Source organism: Octopus sinensis, linkage group LG2 (genome assembly GCF_006345805.1).
Source record: "Octopus sinensis linkage group LG2, ASM634580v1, whole genome shotgun sequence".
Lineage (NCBI taxonomy): Eukaryota > Metazoa > Mollusca > Cephalopoda > Octopoda > Octopodidae > Octopus > Octopus sinensis.
In genome coordinates this window covers 125,389,340-125,407,589 of record NC_042998.1, presented here as the reverse complement: position 1 = coordinate 125,407,589, position 18,250 = coordinate 125,389,340, and the positions used below count along the sequence as shown (strand labels likewise).

General features: G+C 39.0%; 1 protein-coding gene across 1 annotated transcript in view; it reads left to right on the top strand.

Moving 5' to 3' along the window:
- Positions 1 to 15,554, top strand: part of LOC115229948 (alpha-L-iduronidase) — a 34,006-nt gene extending 18,452 nt beyond the window's left edge. Inside the window, exons 10-15 of the mRNA XM_029800205.2 lie at positions 1,895 to 2,028; positions 2,643 to 2,764; positions 4,447 to 4,572; positions 9,853 to 9,929; positions 13,008 to 13,117; positions 15,332 to 15,554. Coding sequence (XP_029656065.1) covers positions 1,895 to 2,028; positions 2,643 to 2,764; positions 4,447 to 4,572; positions 9,853 to 9,929; positions 13,008 to 13,117; positions 15,332 to 15,432 — 670 coding nt within the window. The 3' untranslated portion in view covers positions 15,433 to 15,554. The remainder of the gene's footprint in view (positions 1 to 1,894; positions 2,029 to 2,642; positions 2,765 to 4,446; positions 4,573 to 9,852; positions 9,930 to 13,007; positions 13,118 to 15,331) is intronic.
- The last annotated feature ends 2,696 nt before the right edge of the window (positions 15,555 to 18,250 follow it).

Below are 18,250 nucleotides of genomic sequence, written 5' to 3'. Positions count from 1 at the left end.
AGATTTTCCAACCATGACCATTCTATTTTTCTAGATTACATTGTAACAGGATGAGAGGTCTCCGCACTAGATGGGTGCAGCTCGCATCCTTTACATTAAATATTAATCAAAGAAAGAGCCAAGAATTCTGATTAACTTATTTATTTCTTGATTTGCAATATATATATTTCTTCCTCTGGGCAAATTGGCAGCCTAGGAGCTTATCGCAGTAGTCAAGTGGAGTGAGCCAATCCTGTCCGTTCAAGCATAGCGGAGATACTCCACGAGGTAGCAGCTTGAGAGAGCTGATAAAACACATTTGTTTTGTTCAGCTGCTGGCGTTCTAAGAGGGCGATGCGAGGGAATTTTGCTGCTGCTGTTTTTCTGCGCATGCACATGAAGGAACTTTTGGCAGGCCTCCTGGAAGACTCCAACCCTGCGCATGTGTGCTGGAGATTTCCAAGATGGCGTCACTACAACATTATTCAGCTTTTGTCTTTTCATTTTCCAGACAGTAAGCTGTGATATAACAAATAATAACTTTTAAAGTCATTAAAGCATTATGTAGAATGCTTCACTGCATTCATTTTAATTCTTTGCACTCTTTGCTCAAATTCTGATGAGGTCAGTTTTGCTTTTCATTTTTTTAAGGTTGGCACATAAAAAACACCATCCGAGCATGGCCGTCTGCCAGCCTCGTCTGGCACCTGTGCCGGTGGCACATAAAAAACACCATCCGAGCGTGGCCGTCTGCCAGCCTCGTCTGGCACCTGTCGGTGGCACATAAAACACCCACTACACTCTCGGAGTGGTTGGCGTTAGGAAGGGCATCCAGCTGTAGAAACACTGCCAGATCTGACTGGCCTGGTGTAGCCTTCGGGCTTGCCAGACCCCAGTTGAACTGTCCAACCCATGCTAGCATGGAAAGCGGACGTTAAACGATGATGATAGTAAGTTTAAGAGTTATAAGTAATGATTTCATCTCTTTGCATTCTGAGCCATTCTAGCTAAGTTCCAATAGTCAGAGCTAGTCATATAACTGCAGGAGCATCCCATCCAACCTTTGATTGACCTGCATGAAGGTCAGACTGCATTCAGTATCAATATTGAGACTTCACCCAACAGTGGATAAAAAACTACTGAATGGGAAAAAGGTTTATTTTAGGGTTGTTTGACTGCTAGTCTTAACAGGTCAAGCAATTACATTAAGGCTTTTTTTTTCTTACCTGTTGAGGCTAAAGAAAAGGACCGCGTCTGTGACCTTTGAAAGTTCTCCAAAACTAACAAGACCAATGCCATTACTGTTCTGTTTAAACAGTTGCAGGTCAACACTTGCCGGAAAGACATAAACAAGGGAGAAGATTCCAAAAGACCAATGTTCTGAGGAGGAAAGACTGGGCATAGGTTTGGTGTGGACCCAGGGGTGAAGATTGGACATAAAAAGAGTGATGAGAGGTTTGAGGATACCTCTTTCCCTACCACCAGTCTTGAAAGTTCTGTAAATGGTTATGAGCACTGCCTTTCTAAATTCCATTAGAGGCAGATTCAAGTGAGAATTAATTAAATATGCACCAATAATGCACTGACATATATAAACAAACATAAGTATTGTGCTTCTGTATCAATAGAAATATGTGTGTGTGTTTGTTTGTGTGTATGTGTTTGGATGATAATATTTATCCATACATATAAATACAAACATACACACATATATGTTTATATATATATATATATATATATATCTGTGTGTGTGTATATGTGTGTTTCTACACACACTCATAATGCACATCAATATACATACATGTATACCTCTTCTCTCCACTCTGTCTCTCTCTCTGTCTCTGTCTGTCTGTCTGTCTGTCTGTCTCTCTCTCTCTCTCTCTCTCTTTATATATATATATATATATCTTATTAGCTTCCAGGTATGTTTATTGTTGTATAATGCCACTGATCCAGGACCAGGAGAGCTAGAAGAGAGAAATATCAAACAAGATGGAGAAAGCGTAGAAGTTAAAATATTCATTGATCCTCCAGTTTCCCAAAGCAGAGGTAAGAAATCATCAAAAAAGAAATAACAAGTCTAAACACACTATCAATTACTGTCACTGCTGCTGCTATCCCCATCTCTATCCCCTTCTCTTTCTTCTACAATATAACAGTATTGTAGTTTCCAAGTTGTACTTCTCTAAGCAGACCTTTGAGCTGAGACTGTGTATTGAAACTGAAGTAACTAATCAGTGAACAATCACTTTAGTCTTTTAAAATCATACAAAAACTCAAAATCTATCATTTATTTTTTATTTATTGCTTGAAATGTCAGTATTCACATTACACAACTGCAATCAGGTTACCTACATTATCTCACTGCAATAACTGCAGTTTGAGCACTGATACAATTTCATTGCAACTAAGCAGTTAGACTTGTAGTGGAACTATGTCAGAGATTAGGTCTTAGAAATGCAACATACATTTTGACACTGAGAAATAAATGGAAAGTGAATTTAAAAGTTATGTTTATGTATTAGTTTTGCAAGATTCCTGATGCGAAATCGTGTGCTGAAAGGGAGATTGTTATATTTCGGGATGATAAATTTTTTTTGCCAAATAAATTTATGCACTATATATTTGTGTTTTTTTTTTTCCTTTAATGTATATTTTTGAAGATCTCTACATGATAATATTCAAGATTAACAACAGCTATGGGAATCCTTTTATGCTATGGAAGAAGATGGGTAAACCTTCTTACCCAACCAAGGAACAATTTCATGCTATGCGTCAACAGGAGGTATTTCCTTCAATTATCTTTATGTGTCTTGTTCTTTTTTAACTAATTTTGCATAAAATAATAACAGTTTCAAAATTTGGCATAAGGCCTACAATTTTGGGGGAGCAGGTAAGTTGATTACACTGACTTTCTTCTATCGACCCCCAGAGGATGAAAGGTAAAGCTGACTTTGGCAGAATTTGAATCCACATAAAGATGGGTAAAATGCTGCTCACCATTTTGCCTGGTGTGCAATGATTCTGCCTGCTCACTACCTTTTTGCCAAAAATGATAATAAAAAAATGTTTCTTTGGTCTCTCATGTAGATAGGTAGGAGTTGTGAAACAATTTAATTGACTAATCATTCAACCCTATGTAACTGACACATTCTATTTAGTCTAACTATCTGATTGTTATTTCTCCTTTAATGTATGAAACTTAGCTTCAGTTTCATAGCATGAATTTGAAGAGAAATAAATCTCTTCAAAAAGAAGATACTATTTTATTACAGGTAGCATCTTCAAATTAATAGGAATCTATTTCAGACTGGCAGGTAAAGTGAGGTAAAAACACTTGCACCTAATAAATAATGAAAATAATGAGCAATTTATGTTTAGGGTTTAATAATATGAAACCTATATTATAAGGACTTAATATTCTAAACCCTATTAGCAAATCCCATGATTTATAGAGCTTTAAAACACTACTGAAGACATAATCTCCATGCAGTGTATCTAGACAAAGTCAGTTTAGTGGAGTCTAAATTATATTAAGTTATATTGTCAGAATTTCTGCTAATAATTCGGTATTTCAAGCTAACGAATCACTTGTTAGTTTTACAGAATTGAGTTGTTTTTCATTTATGGTATTTACTTACGCTAAGAGGAACTGGATCATTTTAAAGTTAAGTATCCTGCCTATAGATGCACAATATTTATTTCTTTATTGCCCACAGGAGGCTAAACATAGAGGGGACAAACAAGGACAAACAAAGGGATTAAATCGATTACATCAACCCCAGTGTGTAACTGGTACTTAATTTATCAACCCTGAAGGGATGAAAGGCAAAGTCGATCTCGATTGGTGGTGTTAGGATATAAACTGGTGAACTCTTGATTGGCTGTCTGGTGCTCCATCATCTTGGCCATCTGCACTCAAACTCTGCATTATAAGAAACTAATATACACTGCACTTACAAAGACTATGAAATAAAGGTATTTTTCAGTTAAGTCTTTTTATAGATTTTATTATAAAAGCTTATTGTTATTGTTTAGCCTCAGGTCTGCTCTTGTCAGTCAGATATATGACCAAATCATTGATCCTTCCTTTTTTAGGGTGTTATACAAGGGCGATTTGGCTGTTATTTCTTGCATTAACCAAGGGGGTGGGGTGGGGTAATTGCCCTGAGGGTAGTTGTCATCGTGGGGAATTGTCCTAGCAGGGTAATTGTCCTGATACAAAACAAATACATGTTCTTCTTGGTTTACCACAGCCCATATCATAATATGCTTAGTCTCCTACACTGCACTGGGCTTGTGTATTGCTCTTAATCATTGAATTGTGAAACCTTTGGCCTTGTAAGTTTGATTCAGCAGAACTGACTGGGATTACTCAACAGTATGACCAGTAATTGTAATTTATTTTCAACATGTTTTGTAACTACTTTTTTTTTTTTGACTGATATGTTGTTGTTTTATTTACAGGGACCGAATGTCATAGACAAAAGTGCTGTAAAGCCTGGAATTATCACAGTGAAACTACAATCCTTTGTGGCTCCAGCCTTACTACTTGTCCATATCTGTTCAAAAGCACCACACCCGCCAGGACAGGTAACTGTTACATTGAGATTTTGCACACATTATTTTCTTCTTTTCTGCATTATCACTTCAGTGATCATTACCACCACTATTGTCATTAAAATCATTATTGTCATTAATTTCATTGCCATCATCTTCACTGTCATTGCTGTCTTATCATCATTGTTATTGTCAGCATCATCAACTCCACTAATATAGTTGCTGTCATAATAATTATTATTACTACTGTTGCTACCAACACCATCATCATCCTTTTTGTTGACCCTAGCAGAATTTGAACCCAGTATGTAATAATTTGGAACAAATACTGCTATGCATTTCGTCCAATGTGCTAATGATTCTGCCAGCTTGCCACCTTTGTGATGAGGATAATAGTGAAATATAAGTAGGAGAGAGTGGTTGTGCTGTTGTTGATGATGGTGAAGATATTAGTGATGATAATGATGATGATGATGGTGATTATCATCACCGATATCTTCACCATCGTCAACAACAGCACAACCACTCTCTCCTACTTATATTTCATTATTATCCTCATCACAAAGGTGGCAAACTGGTAGAATCATTAGCACATTGGACAAAATGCATAGCAGCATTTGTTCCAAATTATTACATACTAGGTTCAAATTCTACTGGGATCAACTTTATCTTTCCTCCCTCGTGGATCAATAAAATCAGTACCAGTCAAAAGCTGAAGTCGGTGTAATGAACTTGCCCCATCTCCCCTCAAAATTTGCTGGCTCTTTATCAAAATTAGTAAGAATTATTATCTTTATTACTATCAGTATCAGGATTGACACACATGTCATTGTTGTCATGATCATTATGATAGTCATCAGTCTCACCACTGCTGCTTCCACCACCACTGTTGCCTCCATCACTGCCACTGCCACCACTTCCATTGCTGCCGCATCCATTGCTGCCACTGCCACCACCTTCACTATCTGTAACTAAATTTTTACCTAGTTACCATAACAGCAACAATTACAAAAACGAATCAGTAACATATTTTTAATATGTTATCTTTTATCTTTTACTTGTTTCAGTCATTAGACTTCAACCATGACGGGGAGGTGCCTTGAAGAATTTTTAGTTGAATGAATCAACCCCATCACTTATTTTTTTAAAGCTCTGTACTTATCATATTGGTCTCTTTTGCCAAACCATTATGTTATGGGGACATAAACAAACCGACATCAGTTCTCAAGCAGTGGTGGGGGACAAACACAAACATAGATGCATGCATGCACACATGGAAAATGGATGTTAAATGATGATGATGATGATGATGATGATATATATATATATTAGATAAAGTAATTGAGGTAATCAGAGTATGCGACAGAATACTTAAGATTAGATTAGCGCTTCATCATAGTGTAGCAACCATTATATCAGCCTATGCTCCTCAGTCGGGGCTACCTGATGGACAGAAAGACCGATTCTATGACACTCTACTGCAGACTACCTCGTTGACGAACGACAGAGACCTTCTCTTTGTGGCTGGTGACTTCAATGGTCACGTTGGACGACATGCTGGGGGCTTCCATGGCGTACATGGAGGCTATGGCTCTGGTTCCCGCAACGAGGAGGGAACCAGGCTGCTGGAGTTCTGCGATGCAAATAATCTTATGATTTGCAACACTAACTTCAGGAAACCTACCAGCCACCTAGTCACCTACCGATCGGGCCAACATACCAGCCAAATTGACTACATCCTTGCCAGGCAAAGGGAGAGATGGCTACTTATAAATGCCAAAACCTTCCCAGGCGAAGAATGTACCCCACAACATAGACTGGTAGTTAGTGACTTTAGGATCAGGAGTAGGAGGACAACCAGAAGACGACCAACATGGAGAAGAAGGATCTGGAAGTTTAAGGATCCTGCGAATGGACAGAGATTTAGAGAATGTTACTTGAAGCCTTTGACGAAGTAGAAGGGGATAGAGTATCACATGGGGTAGAGGGCAACTGGACGTTTCTAAGGGACAACCTGCTGAGAGCCACTGACCAGATCTGTGGCTGGTGCAAAGTCCCCTCTCGTCCCAAGGTAACGTGGTGGTGGAACAGTGTTGTAGACAGGGCTATTAGAGAAAAGAGACAGACTTGGAAGCACTGGAAGAATGGGGGTAGCAGGGAATTGTATCAGACTGCTAAAAGGGAAGCTAGGAGACAGGTCTATCTAGCCAGAGGGGAAGCAGATAAGAAAAAATTTGCCAATGTTCTGCGCCGTGAGGACCAAAGACTGGAGGTGTTTCGCGTTGCAAGACAGTGTGTGAGAGAGAATTGTGATGTGGTAGGAGAGAAGTGTGTTCGCATGGAAGATGGTTCACTTGCGCTAAACGAGGATGCAAAGAGAGAGGCCTGGAGACGCCACTATGAAAGGTTGCTGAATAAAGAAAATGAATGGGATAAAGAGAGTCTGCCGAACGTTGACCCAACAGAGGGACCAGCTATCAGGGTTGATAGTTCCATGGTAGCTAAGGCAATTAGAAGCATGAAGACAGGGAAAGCCCCAGGCCCATCAGGTATCACTGCAGAGATGCTCAAAATATTTGGTAGTGTCGGCTATAGCCTAGTCACCTGTATAGTTAATCAGGTGTTACATGAAGGAGTCATACCCAATGACTGGTGTAGCAGCATAATAGTCAACTGCTACAAAGGTAAAGGTGATGCCCTAGATACAAATAATTACAGAGGTATCAAGCTGTTGGATCAGGTGATGAAGGTTACAGAGAGGGTCATAAGCCAACTAATTAGAGAGAGAGTTAGTTTAGATGAGATGCAGTTTGGGTTCGTGCCAGGGAAAAGTACCACTGATGCTATATTCCTGGTAAGGCAGCTGCAGGAGAAATACCTAGCCAAAGATAAGCCCCTGTACCTGGCTTTTGTTGACATGGAGAAAGCCTTCGACAGGGTCCCCCGATCCCTCATCTGGTGGTCAATGAGGAAACTAGGAATAGATGAATGGTTAGTGAGAGCTGTGCAAGCCATGTACAGGGATGCTGCTAGTAAGGTGAGGGTTGGCAATGAGTACAGTGAAGAATTCCGGGTAGAGGTAGGGGTCCACCAAGGTTCAGTCCTCAGCCCCCTCCTATTTATCATAGTCCTCCAGGCAATAACGGAGGAATTCAAGACAGGATGCCCCTGGGAGCTCCTCTATGCTGATGACCTTGCTCTAATTGCTGAGTCATTATCAGAACTGGAGAAGAAGTTTCAGGTGTGGAAGCATGGTTTAGAATCGAAGGGCCTTAGAGTCAACCTAGCTAAAACCAAAGTCGTAATAAGTAGGAAGGTAGACAAATCACAAACGCCTTCAGGTAGATGGCCCTGCTCGATCTGTAGAAAAGGTGTAGGTAGAACTCTATAAGATGCACCAAGTGTAAGCTATGGACACATAAGAGGTGCAGCAATGTCATAGGAAGGCTAACTAGGAAGATGGTTTTTGTATGTGGCAGATGCTCGGGAGCATTAACCTCTGAAAATCTGCAGAAAACAACCTTCGTCACTTTCCAGGGGAAAAAACTAGAAGTAGTTGATAGCTTCTGTTATCTTGGTGACCAAGTCAGTAGTGGGGGTGGGTGTGCTGAAAGTGTAACAGCTAGAGTAAGAATAGCCTGGGCAAAGTTTAGGGAGCTCTTACCTCTGTTGGTGACTAAAGGCCTCTCGCTCAGAGTAAAAGGCAGACTGTATGATGCATGTGTACGAACAGCCATGCTACATGGCAGTGAAACATGGGCCGTGACTGCTGAGGACATGCGTAAGCTTGCGAGAAATGAAGCTAGTATGCTCCGTTGGATGTGTAATGTCAGTGTTCATAGTCGACAGAGTGTAAGTACCTTGAGAGAAAAGTTGGACCTAAGAGGCATCAGATGTTGTGTGCAAGAGAGACGATTGCGCTAGTATGGTCATGTGGTGAGAATGGATGAAGATAGGTGTGTGAAAAAGTGCCACACCCTGGCAGTTGAGGGGACCTGTGGAAGAGGTAGACCCAGGAAAACCTGGGTCGAGGTGGTGAAGCACGACCTTCGAACTCTAGGTCTCACCAAGGAAATGACCAGAGACCAAGACCTATGGAAGTATGCTGTGCGTCAGAAGACCCGGCAAGACCAGTGAGAACAATCAAAATCAAATCATATATCAGAAAGCAGGGGTTAAGTGATCCATCTGTTCGTGTCCACTGTCAGCCTCGTCTGGCACGTGTCCACTGTCAGCCTCGTCTGGCACCCGTGTCGGTGATACGTAAAAGCACCATTCGCTCGTGGCTGTTTGCCAGCTCTGTCTGGCCCCCGTGTCGGTGGCACGTAAAAGCACCATCCGTTCGTGTTCGTTGCCAGCCTCGCCTGGCCCCGTGCCGGTGACACGTAAAAGCACCGTCCGTTCGTGGCCGTTTGCCAGCTCCGTCTGGCCCCGTGTCGGTGGCACATAAAAGCACCGTCCGTTCGTGTCCGTTGCCAGCCTCGGCTGGCCCCCGTGCCGGTGACACGTAAAAGCACCGTCCGTTCGTGGCCGTTTGCCAGCTCTGTCTGGCCCCGTGTCCGTGGCACGTAAAAGCACCATCTGTTTGTGTTCGTTGCCAGCCTCGGCTGGCCCCCGTGCAGGTGAAACGTAAAAGCACTGTCCGTTCGTGGCCGTTTGCCAGCTCTGTCTGGCCCCGTGTCGGTGGCACATAAAAGCACCATCCGTTCGTGTTCGTAGCCAGCCTCGGCTGGCCCCCGTGCAGGTGACACGTAAAAGCACCGTCCGTTCGTGGCCGTTTGCCAGCTCTGTCTGGCCCCGTGTCGGTGGCACGTAAAAGCACCATCCGTTCGTGTCTGTTGCCAGCATTGCCTGGCCCTGTGCCGGTGACACGTAAAAACACCATCCGTTCGTGGCCGTTCGCCAGCTCTGTCTGGCACCTGTGCAGGTGGCACGTAAAAAACACCCACTACACTCGCGGAGTGGTTGGCGTTAGGAAGGGCATCCAGCCGTAGAAACACTGCCAAATCTGACTGGGCCTGATGAAGCCTTCCGGCTTCACAGACCCCAGTTAAACCGTCCAACCCATGCTAGCATGGAAAACGGACGCTAAATGATGATGATGATGTTGATGATATATATATATGATGGGTTTCTTTCAGTTTCTGTCTACCAAATCCATTCACAAAGCTTTGGTCAGTCCAAGGAAGATGCTTCTTGTTCAAGATGCCACACAGTGGGACTGAACCTGAAACCATGTGATTGGAAAGCAGAATTCATATTTTTCATGAAACAAAAACGAAATAGAAAAAACATATTTTCTTATCTTTACAGGTATCGGCTGTCCAAGTGTATAAAGTAACTTTTGGCCAGGTGTTAGTGGTGTGGTCTGATAAATTCATTGGAACAAAGTAAGTATGAAAGATAGTTATCTGATGGTTATTATATTTTTTATATTCTTCATTGTATTCTGTAAACTGGAACACTCCTGTTTACTGTTTGTTACACAGTTTCTTTGTGTAAAAGTTGGGATAGCTTTGGTTAGAACACCTTTAATCTGATTGATCAAGGTAGGCCTGGGACTAAGTAAAAACTGTGTCAAATAACTCATACATGTGTGGATGTATATATATATATGAGTGTGTGTTTCATCATCATCATCATCTTCATTTAACGTCCGTTTTCCATGCCGGCATGGGTTGGACTGTTTGACTGAGGTCTGGAGAGCCAGCAGCTACACCAGGCTCCAATCTGATCTGGCAATGTTTCTACTGCTAGATGCCCTTCCTAACGTCAACCACTCCGAGAGTGTAGTGGTTACTTTTTACATGTCACTGGCACAGGAGCCAGTCAGGCAGACCTGGCATTGACCATGTTCAGATGGTACTTTTTATGTGCCACTAGCATGGAAGCTAGTCTGTTTGGTATTGGCATTGGCCACCTTTGGTTGGTGCTTTTTATGTGCCACTGGCACGGGAGCCAGTTAGGCAGACCTGGCAACAACCACATTCAGATGGTGCTTTTTACATGCCACCAGCCACAGCTATGATATTGGTTTTACTTGACTCAAAAGGTTTTCTCAAGCATATCATATCACCTGACACATTAGGGGTATTCTTAACAGGGCCGGACATGCGTGGATGTGATCTCACTTTAGTTCAGCTCTATGTTTAAGAGATGAGGAATTATGTACATTATTTACATTATTTACAATTGATGGATATTTGTCCTCATATTGTTTGTTGTTAACACGTTTCGGCTTATATATCCTCCAGCTTTCATCAGGTGTCTTGGGGAAATTTCAAACCTGGGTTCTCATTCCTAAGGTATTTTTCATTGTTGTTGTTGTTGATGATGATGATAACCTCTCAAACAGTGGTTATCTTCATTACTTAAGAAAATAACCAGAGATGATGATAGAAAGAGAATCCAACAAGATCTAGAAAAGTCATACATGGAAGAATTTGAAATGGTAAAGACACGCCAGATTAAGAAGTTTATGAAACTCAAAGATCAGAGAATGAAACCTGAAGTCCATCACCCACCTGTGAAAGCAGTAATTAGTGTAAGTAGCTGACATCTAGAAAGCTCTGAAGAAGCAGTACTAAACAAAGGTCTCAACTTTGCGACAACCATCAAGTGCATAGCCCCTATTGAAGAGATAGCCATAAAGATGCCAAAAGCTCAAGGAAATGAACTAAGGTGGGAAATGAGACAGGTACTAGAAAAAAGTGAAACTTCTCAAACCAAACATCACTAGGGATGAAATGTTCGCTATCAAAAGACTACAGAGTGACAATTCCATCATAATACTTCCAGCAGACAAGGGAAATGCTACAGTGGTGATGAACAAGTCTGACTACTCGGAAAAACTGGCAAGTCTTATAAGTGATGGTAGCTACAGCAAAGTAAAGAAAGACCCTACTTTGAAAACAGAGAGGAAGTTGTCACAGATCTTGATCAAGAACAAGTTTAACTTAACACCAATGAAGTACAGATAACTGACTGAACACTACAGTAAACTACCACACATGTACGGTCTTCCTAAGATTCACAAGGATGGTATTCCATTAAGACCTATAGTGAGCTGTAGAGGTTCAGCATGTCATCCACTGAGCCACTTCCTTGTGGATATAATCATTCCATTAGCAGGAAAGTCAACATCGTATGTAAAAAATTCCACCCACTTCACAAAATTGATCAAGGATACCTCAATTGAATCTAGCCAGATGGTGAGTCTAGATGTAATAAGTCTGTTCACCAAAGTCCCAAATGGTGAAGCACTATTGGTGATTCAAGAAAAACTAGTGACAGAGACACATCTTTTAAGAATACACTAGTATACCAATAAGAAACTTGATGGAAATGTTGACCTTCTGTGTAGAAACTACCTACTTCAGTATGGACACTGATATATATCGTCAAGAAGAGGGTTTAGCTATGGGTTTGCCATTATCACCGATAATAGCCAATATATACATGGAATATTTTTAGAATTTGGCTTTAGGATCAACACTACTAAAACCAACCCTATGGCTTCGATATGTTGATGACACCTTCGTACTCTGGCCCCACCAGGAAGATGTCCAAGTGCTGTTAGATCATGTGAACTCAATAAAGCCATCCATGCAGTTCACAATGGAAAAAGAAAAAGATAATCAGCTAGCATTCCTGGACGTATTAGTAACACGCACCAAGTATGGATTCAGGACATCTGTATACTGCAAGCTGACCTTCATTGGACGATACCTCAACTTCAACTGTCACCATCCATACAGTGTAAAGAGAAGGATTGTTCAGTGCCTAAAACATTGAGCAATGAATATAAGTAGCAATCATGATACCGACCACGAAGAAATGATCAAGCTCAATAACAATCTATTTAGCAACAACTACCCCAAAAACATACTCTGCACTCCAACTATGAAGAAAAGAGAGGATGAAACCGATAAACTGTCCACAGTCTGTCTACCCTATGTGAAAGGCCTCTCCTATATGAAGTTGATACAGTTAGCCAAATGATCTGAATACACTACTAGAGTGACCAAAGCCAAAGTTAAAGCAAACTTCAGTAGAGTGAACACTAAATTCAAAGAGACAAAATGAAATATGGCACAGCATTTTGTTTAGAATCCCCAAAGTATTTTAGATATATAACAAGAAATGAAATATAAAAAAAAGCAAACATAAACATACTTTTTATCTTACAAGCATATTAATTTTTGGTTATTACTTTTGAGAAGAATATTTAGTCACTGGTTAGAATGGTTGTAATGATGATCAAAATAAGAGATGGTAACTCCCACCCTAGCTAGCTTTTGAGGTTATATCCACATGGAATAGTTGCTCAGTATTTTAACCATTCATCTTCATTCTTCAGTTAGTTATGCTATCAATAAACGAAGCTGAAAATTCGGAGATTATTTTATCTTTCCTTTCCAGAATATTTGAAGTAATCTATAATGTTATATGTATATTTTAAATTTTAGATGCATCTTGCGATATGAAGTAGAGCTATCAAAATCAGACACTGAAAGTCAGTACAGACGAATTAATCAACAAGATTCTGTGGTGAATTCTTTTATGTTTGTGCCTTCAGGTAAGTGAAATTTTTGTGACATACATAAAGATATTTTAATAATGAGCAATGAGAGCAAGAAGTTTCATAGCTACTTTTGGTATAATTTAATTTTGAAATCTTGGAGTAGATACTGATCCATAATATTGCAAAATATACAGTTTGGTGCTGCGTGGAGTGTACCTGATTTGTACTTACATATAACACACATATATATATGTCCATATATAATCATCCATCCTTTTGTTCATTAATCCAGCAATCACTTTATATCATTCAGTATTTGAATGGATGTTGTAAGTGTGAGAATTATAAAAGTATAAAAGTGTTGTGTCATATAAAAGTAATTAATTTTATATCTTGATCCTGTCACATTACTGCAATATATTTTACAATGAGACGAAATAACAAACTGTAGAACTCTGTTAATTATTATGCAAAAGTGCTTCAGTTTGTTATTGTAAGTAGCAGAGTTATAACATTTAGCTTGTAGTGCTGGGCTCAAATCATCTCTTACATCTTGAGATGACAACAAATTTCTTTTTGATGTGCTTATGCAGATGAAATCATCAATAGCAACCATTTAAAAGCTCAATGAGTTACAAAAATTTACTCATAGTGAAGTGAAAAAAATTAGTGGAGACTACTTTTTTAGCTAACAGACTCCTAATTAAACTCTGCTCAGACTTTTAGCTTGATGGCTATTGATGAAAAAATTTTGGATTTACTAATAGATTCTTCAACTCAGTAGATGAATTGTAGTTTAGTCTGGTTTGAGACTTCCTTGCTCATGTAGCATCCTCATTGCTCATGATGTAACATTGTATGCTGAACCGAATATGGTAGCAAGGTGCAGTATAGAAATTTTTTAGAAAATGGGGTTACATGTGTACTGTGGTCAGAGTGTTTTTATATTTTTAATGTAATATGCCTTAGAGAAATGCATGTAAGTAGTTACAGGAAAGGTAAAGTGGTTGAGTGGATGGAGTATTGAACTACTTATTCATGGTTATGAATCAAATCTACTGCAGGCATTTCATTGTATTTTTGATCAGAACACTTCACTCTATGTCACCTCATCTAACAGTTGAAAATAGGTATTAAATCATTTTGTAATGTAGAAATGTTTAAATATAAAACCACAGTGTATCATAATTCACCTATGCTGCATGGCAGTGAAGCATGGGCTGTGACAGCTGAAAGAAATGAAGTCAGTATGCTTTGCTGGATGTGCAATGTCAGTGTGCATGTTCAGCAGAGTGTAAGCATCTTGAGAGAAAAACTAATCATAAGAGGAATCAGATGTGGTGTACAAGAGAGATGACTGTGCTGGTATGGTCATGTGGTGCATATGAACGAGGACAGCTGTGTAAAGAAATGCCGATCTTTAACTGTGGAGGGAACCTGTGGTAGAGGTAGACCCAGGAATATATGGGATGAGGTGGTGAAACATGATCTTCCAACTTTGAGCCTCACAGAGGCAATGACTAGTAACCAAGATCTTTGGTGATGTGCTCTGCTTGAGAGGACCTGTCAAGCCAAGTGCACCTGTGCTGGTGGCATGTAAGGAATATCTTTCAAGCGTTGGGCCTCACAGAGGCAAAATGGCTGAGTTCCTTTTGAGCATTAGGCCTCACAGAGGCAAAGTGGTTGAGTTCCTTCTGAGTGTTGGGCCCCATGGAGGCAATGACAGCTTTTTGGCATTATGTTGTGCTTGAGAAGACCCATCAAGTCGAGCAAAATTGCAGTTGTGTCAGATACTAGTGTCATGCAAATTGGCACCCTGGTGTCACACAAATAGCACCCGTGCTGTTGGCATGTAAAAGCACCCTTTACACTCTCAAAGTGGCTGGTGTTAGGAAGGGCATTCAGCTGCAGAAAACCATGCCAAATCAGACTGCCTTCCAGCATGCCAGCCTGGTCAAACCATCCAATGCATGCCAGCATGGACAACAGATATTAAATGATGATGATGATGACCTTGCCATTAAACCTGAACTCATATTCTGAATCCAGGTTGTGTAATAGCTGCCTATCACACATCAAACTCATTCTTCAGACATATTACCCTCTTCCCATACACATTTGTGGTCAGTCACAACATACTATTCCCATATTTCCTACATATCTGGGCCATTTTTTTCCCTTATTTAAGAGGAAAGTAACATTTTCTAAATGTCATTGTTTGTGAAGATTCTTCACTGAAGTTTTATTTTATTTTATAATTTTTTCCAGGAAATAATTCTACATTGGTGACAGGATATTACCGTGTTAGAGCAGTGGACTACTGGAATCGTCCAGGACAATATTCAAAACCATTTTATTACCCTTCTTAAATTTACCTGAACCTTCATTTTCTCACATTTCTACATTGAATTTCATTGTCCTTACCTCTAAAATTATATTTCAAATGTATGAATAGACTTCAAAATATATTTTCACATTAAAAATCTATCAATAAGATTGAGTCATCTTGCTTCAGATCAAATGATGATGTCATTGAAAATGTTTTAATTATAATCAAATCTGGGCAAAGTTTTAAAAATATCTTCAATGTTACCTTGTAGGTTTTAGATATTATAAGTTGACACCCATTGCCTCTGATTTACTGTCTTTTGACTAGACAGTTCTGGTTGGACTGATTTATTTAACTTTAGAAATTAAGGATTAAATCTTAAAGTTAAGTGATAAGCAAGGTGAGATTTAAGTCTTGAGAAACCTAAGTTTAACATTGGTCCTATGGTGATCATTATTGAACATTGAATGATCCTCATTCCCAAGAAAAATATAACATTATTTAAAAAAAAGCTTTCATTCTGTAGCAATTTACAATGCTGTTTTATTGTTGAGCCATATCACTTTCCTGGTTTCTGTCTTCTACTGTTACTATACTGGTTTCAAATTTGGGCTCAAGGCCAGCAAGTTTGGGCAAGGGAGCAAATCGATTATGTTGACCTCAGTACTCAACTAGTACTTATTTTATCAACCCCAAAAGGATGAAAGGCAAAGTTGACCATGATTGAATTTTAATTCAGAACATAAAGATGGACAAAATGTTGGTAAGCATTTTGCCCGGTGTGCTTAAGATTCTGCCAGCTCACCACCTTGCCTACTGTTACTATATTGGTAAGGCAGCAAATTAGTAGAATTGTTAGAGAATTGCATAGAATGCTTTTGACATTATTTCTGGTTTCCATCTGTAATTCAAAGGTCAAGCATTGTCACATTGTCTCATGCTAAATTGGCTTGAGAATTACATAAATGATACACGTCTGTGGAATACTCAGCTACTTACATGTTTCATGGACAAGAATTTAGTCAAACAACTGAATACTCATCAACAAAGAATCCACCATTATATTGGTCAATGTTTCTCGACAATTATCTTTTCTACACCACTCATACCTAAACTCATTTTAAGATTTGAAATAATTATGGGCATTCTTGTTCATCTTCAGATTAACTAGTATAATTAGCTCAGGAGTTATACAGTTCTGATTTACAAAACATGTTTACCTATGTGGGAAACTAAGTATTCCCAGACTTGATTCAGCATACTCAACATGAGTAACTGTATCAATAACACTGACATATAACTTTAGGTCACTTCTTGTTTTCAAATTATGAAACAAATTGAATCTCATTGCAATAATATCAATGAATTATACTTGGTATGTAAATTTTATTCCTGTATGTATGTGTCTATTTTCCTACACATTTTAACTGCTTCAAATGTCACTTTGTTTTAAGTAAAACTCAACAGAAATGGTTTTCCTAAACTCAAAGAACCAACTACCCAGTGAAACATTATGCTGGCATAAATTGGACAGGATATTTTAAGGCTGTATTTTTTGGCTGGATGCCAACTCTTTTACTTATATCTTAAAAGAGTATTTTGAGGACAGTCAAGAGTATAATTCATAGTTTCAGTCAGTTTCTACTTATATAGGTCCTCTAACTATAAATCCAACAGTCTATAAAATCATACATGTAACAGACAAATGCCAAATAAACAGGTTGATTGACCACTTTAAATACAATTCCAGTTGACTAAATTTCAAGGATGATTCTAAACTATGATCAGTCTCTCATCTACATCCACCACTACCACCAACAACTATGTATATGCTAAAACAGTTGGACAACAAAAAGGTAGAACATGCCTTGACTGACTACAAGATATACAAAAGGGAATGCATGACATTAAGGCTCCCAAACCATATTGAATCAATGCACATTTCAAATGATAATTCTGTGAACCATTACAAATTACTTTCTCAGTTATCTGTTGATGAGGATAGAAAAAAATGACAATATTTACTTCTTTAATCTTTCAATGAAGTAATTTCTTATGCAGATTTATAATTGAATTTATGTCATTGACCACTTATTCTTAAATCATAGATTTCCTGTATGAAACAAAATTTGGTACAAGTCTATAAATTTATAGATGAGGAAATGCAATAGATTGAATCAGCCCTAATACATGAATTTGAAGGAATGAAGACTGAGTCAATAACTGAACTCAATTGTTGAAAACTGTAACATTCTTCAGTCTGTTGCTAGACCATTTGTCCTCACAAGAGCAATATGAAAGAGAATGTGTTCCAGATTGCAGGCTTCCACAATTTTACACCTATTTATCATAGGAATACATATATTCAAGCCAATTGCCATAAGTTATGTGACTTTTTCTCATATTTTCTGTAAACCCAGGCAAGTTGGGTACTGTTGGTAGCAGTACAGCAGGAAATAATTTCACATACAGGTGGAATGTTAAACATAGTTATTAATAGTGTACAATCATTCAGAATCCACACAGAAACAGCTTTAGTTTGGTTGATGACTAAACACGATTCTCTCTCTCGTTACTTACATTTCCACACAAATTGTTCCCCCACCCACAAAAGCAAGTTTTTAAAGATTGATGGCTTTTTGAAACATTAAATACCTACTTTATAGAGGAGAGAGATGAAAATAATTTATTTTATGTAGGATTAAGGCTGCAGTAGAATTGGGACTCATAATGCAATGCTTTAACTTTGTAGCCAATGCAGAGTTACTTTGCGTCAATAAATTTTTCATTTCTTTGATTTGGCACAAGGCTCTGTATTTATGGAGGAGTGGAAATGGTAAATTCTTGACTTGTATGGG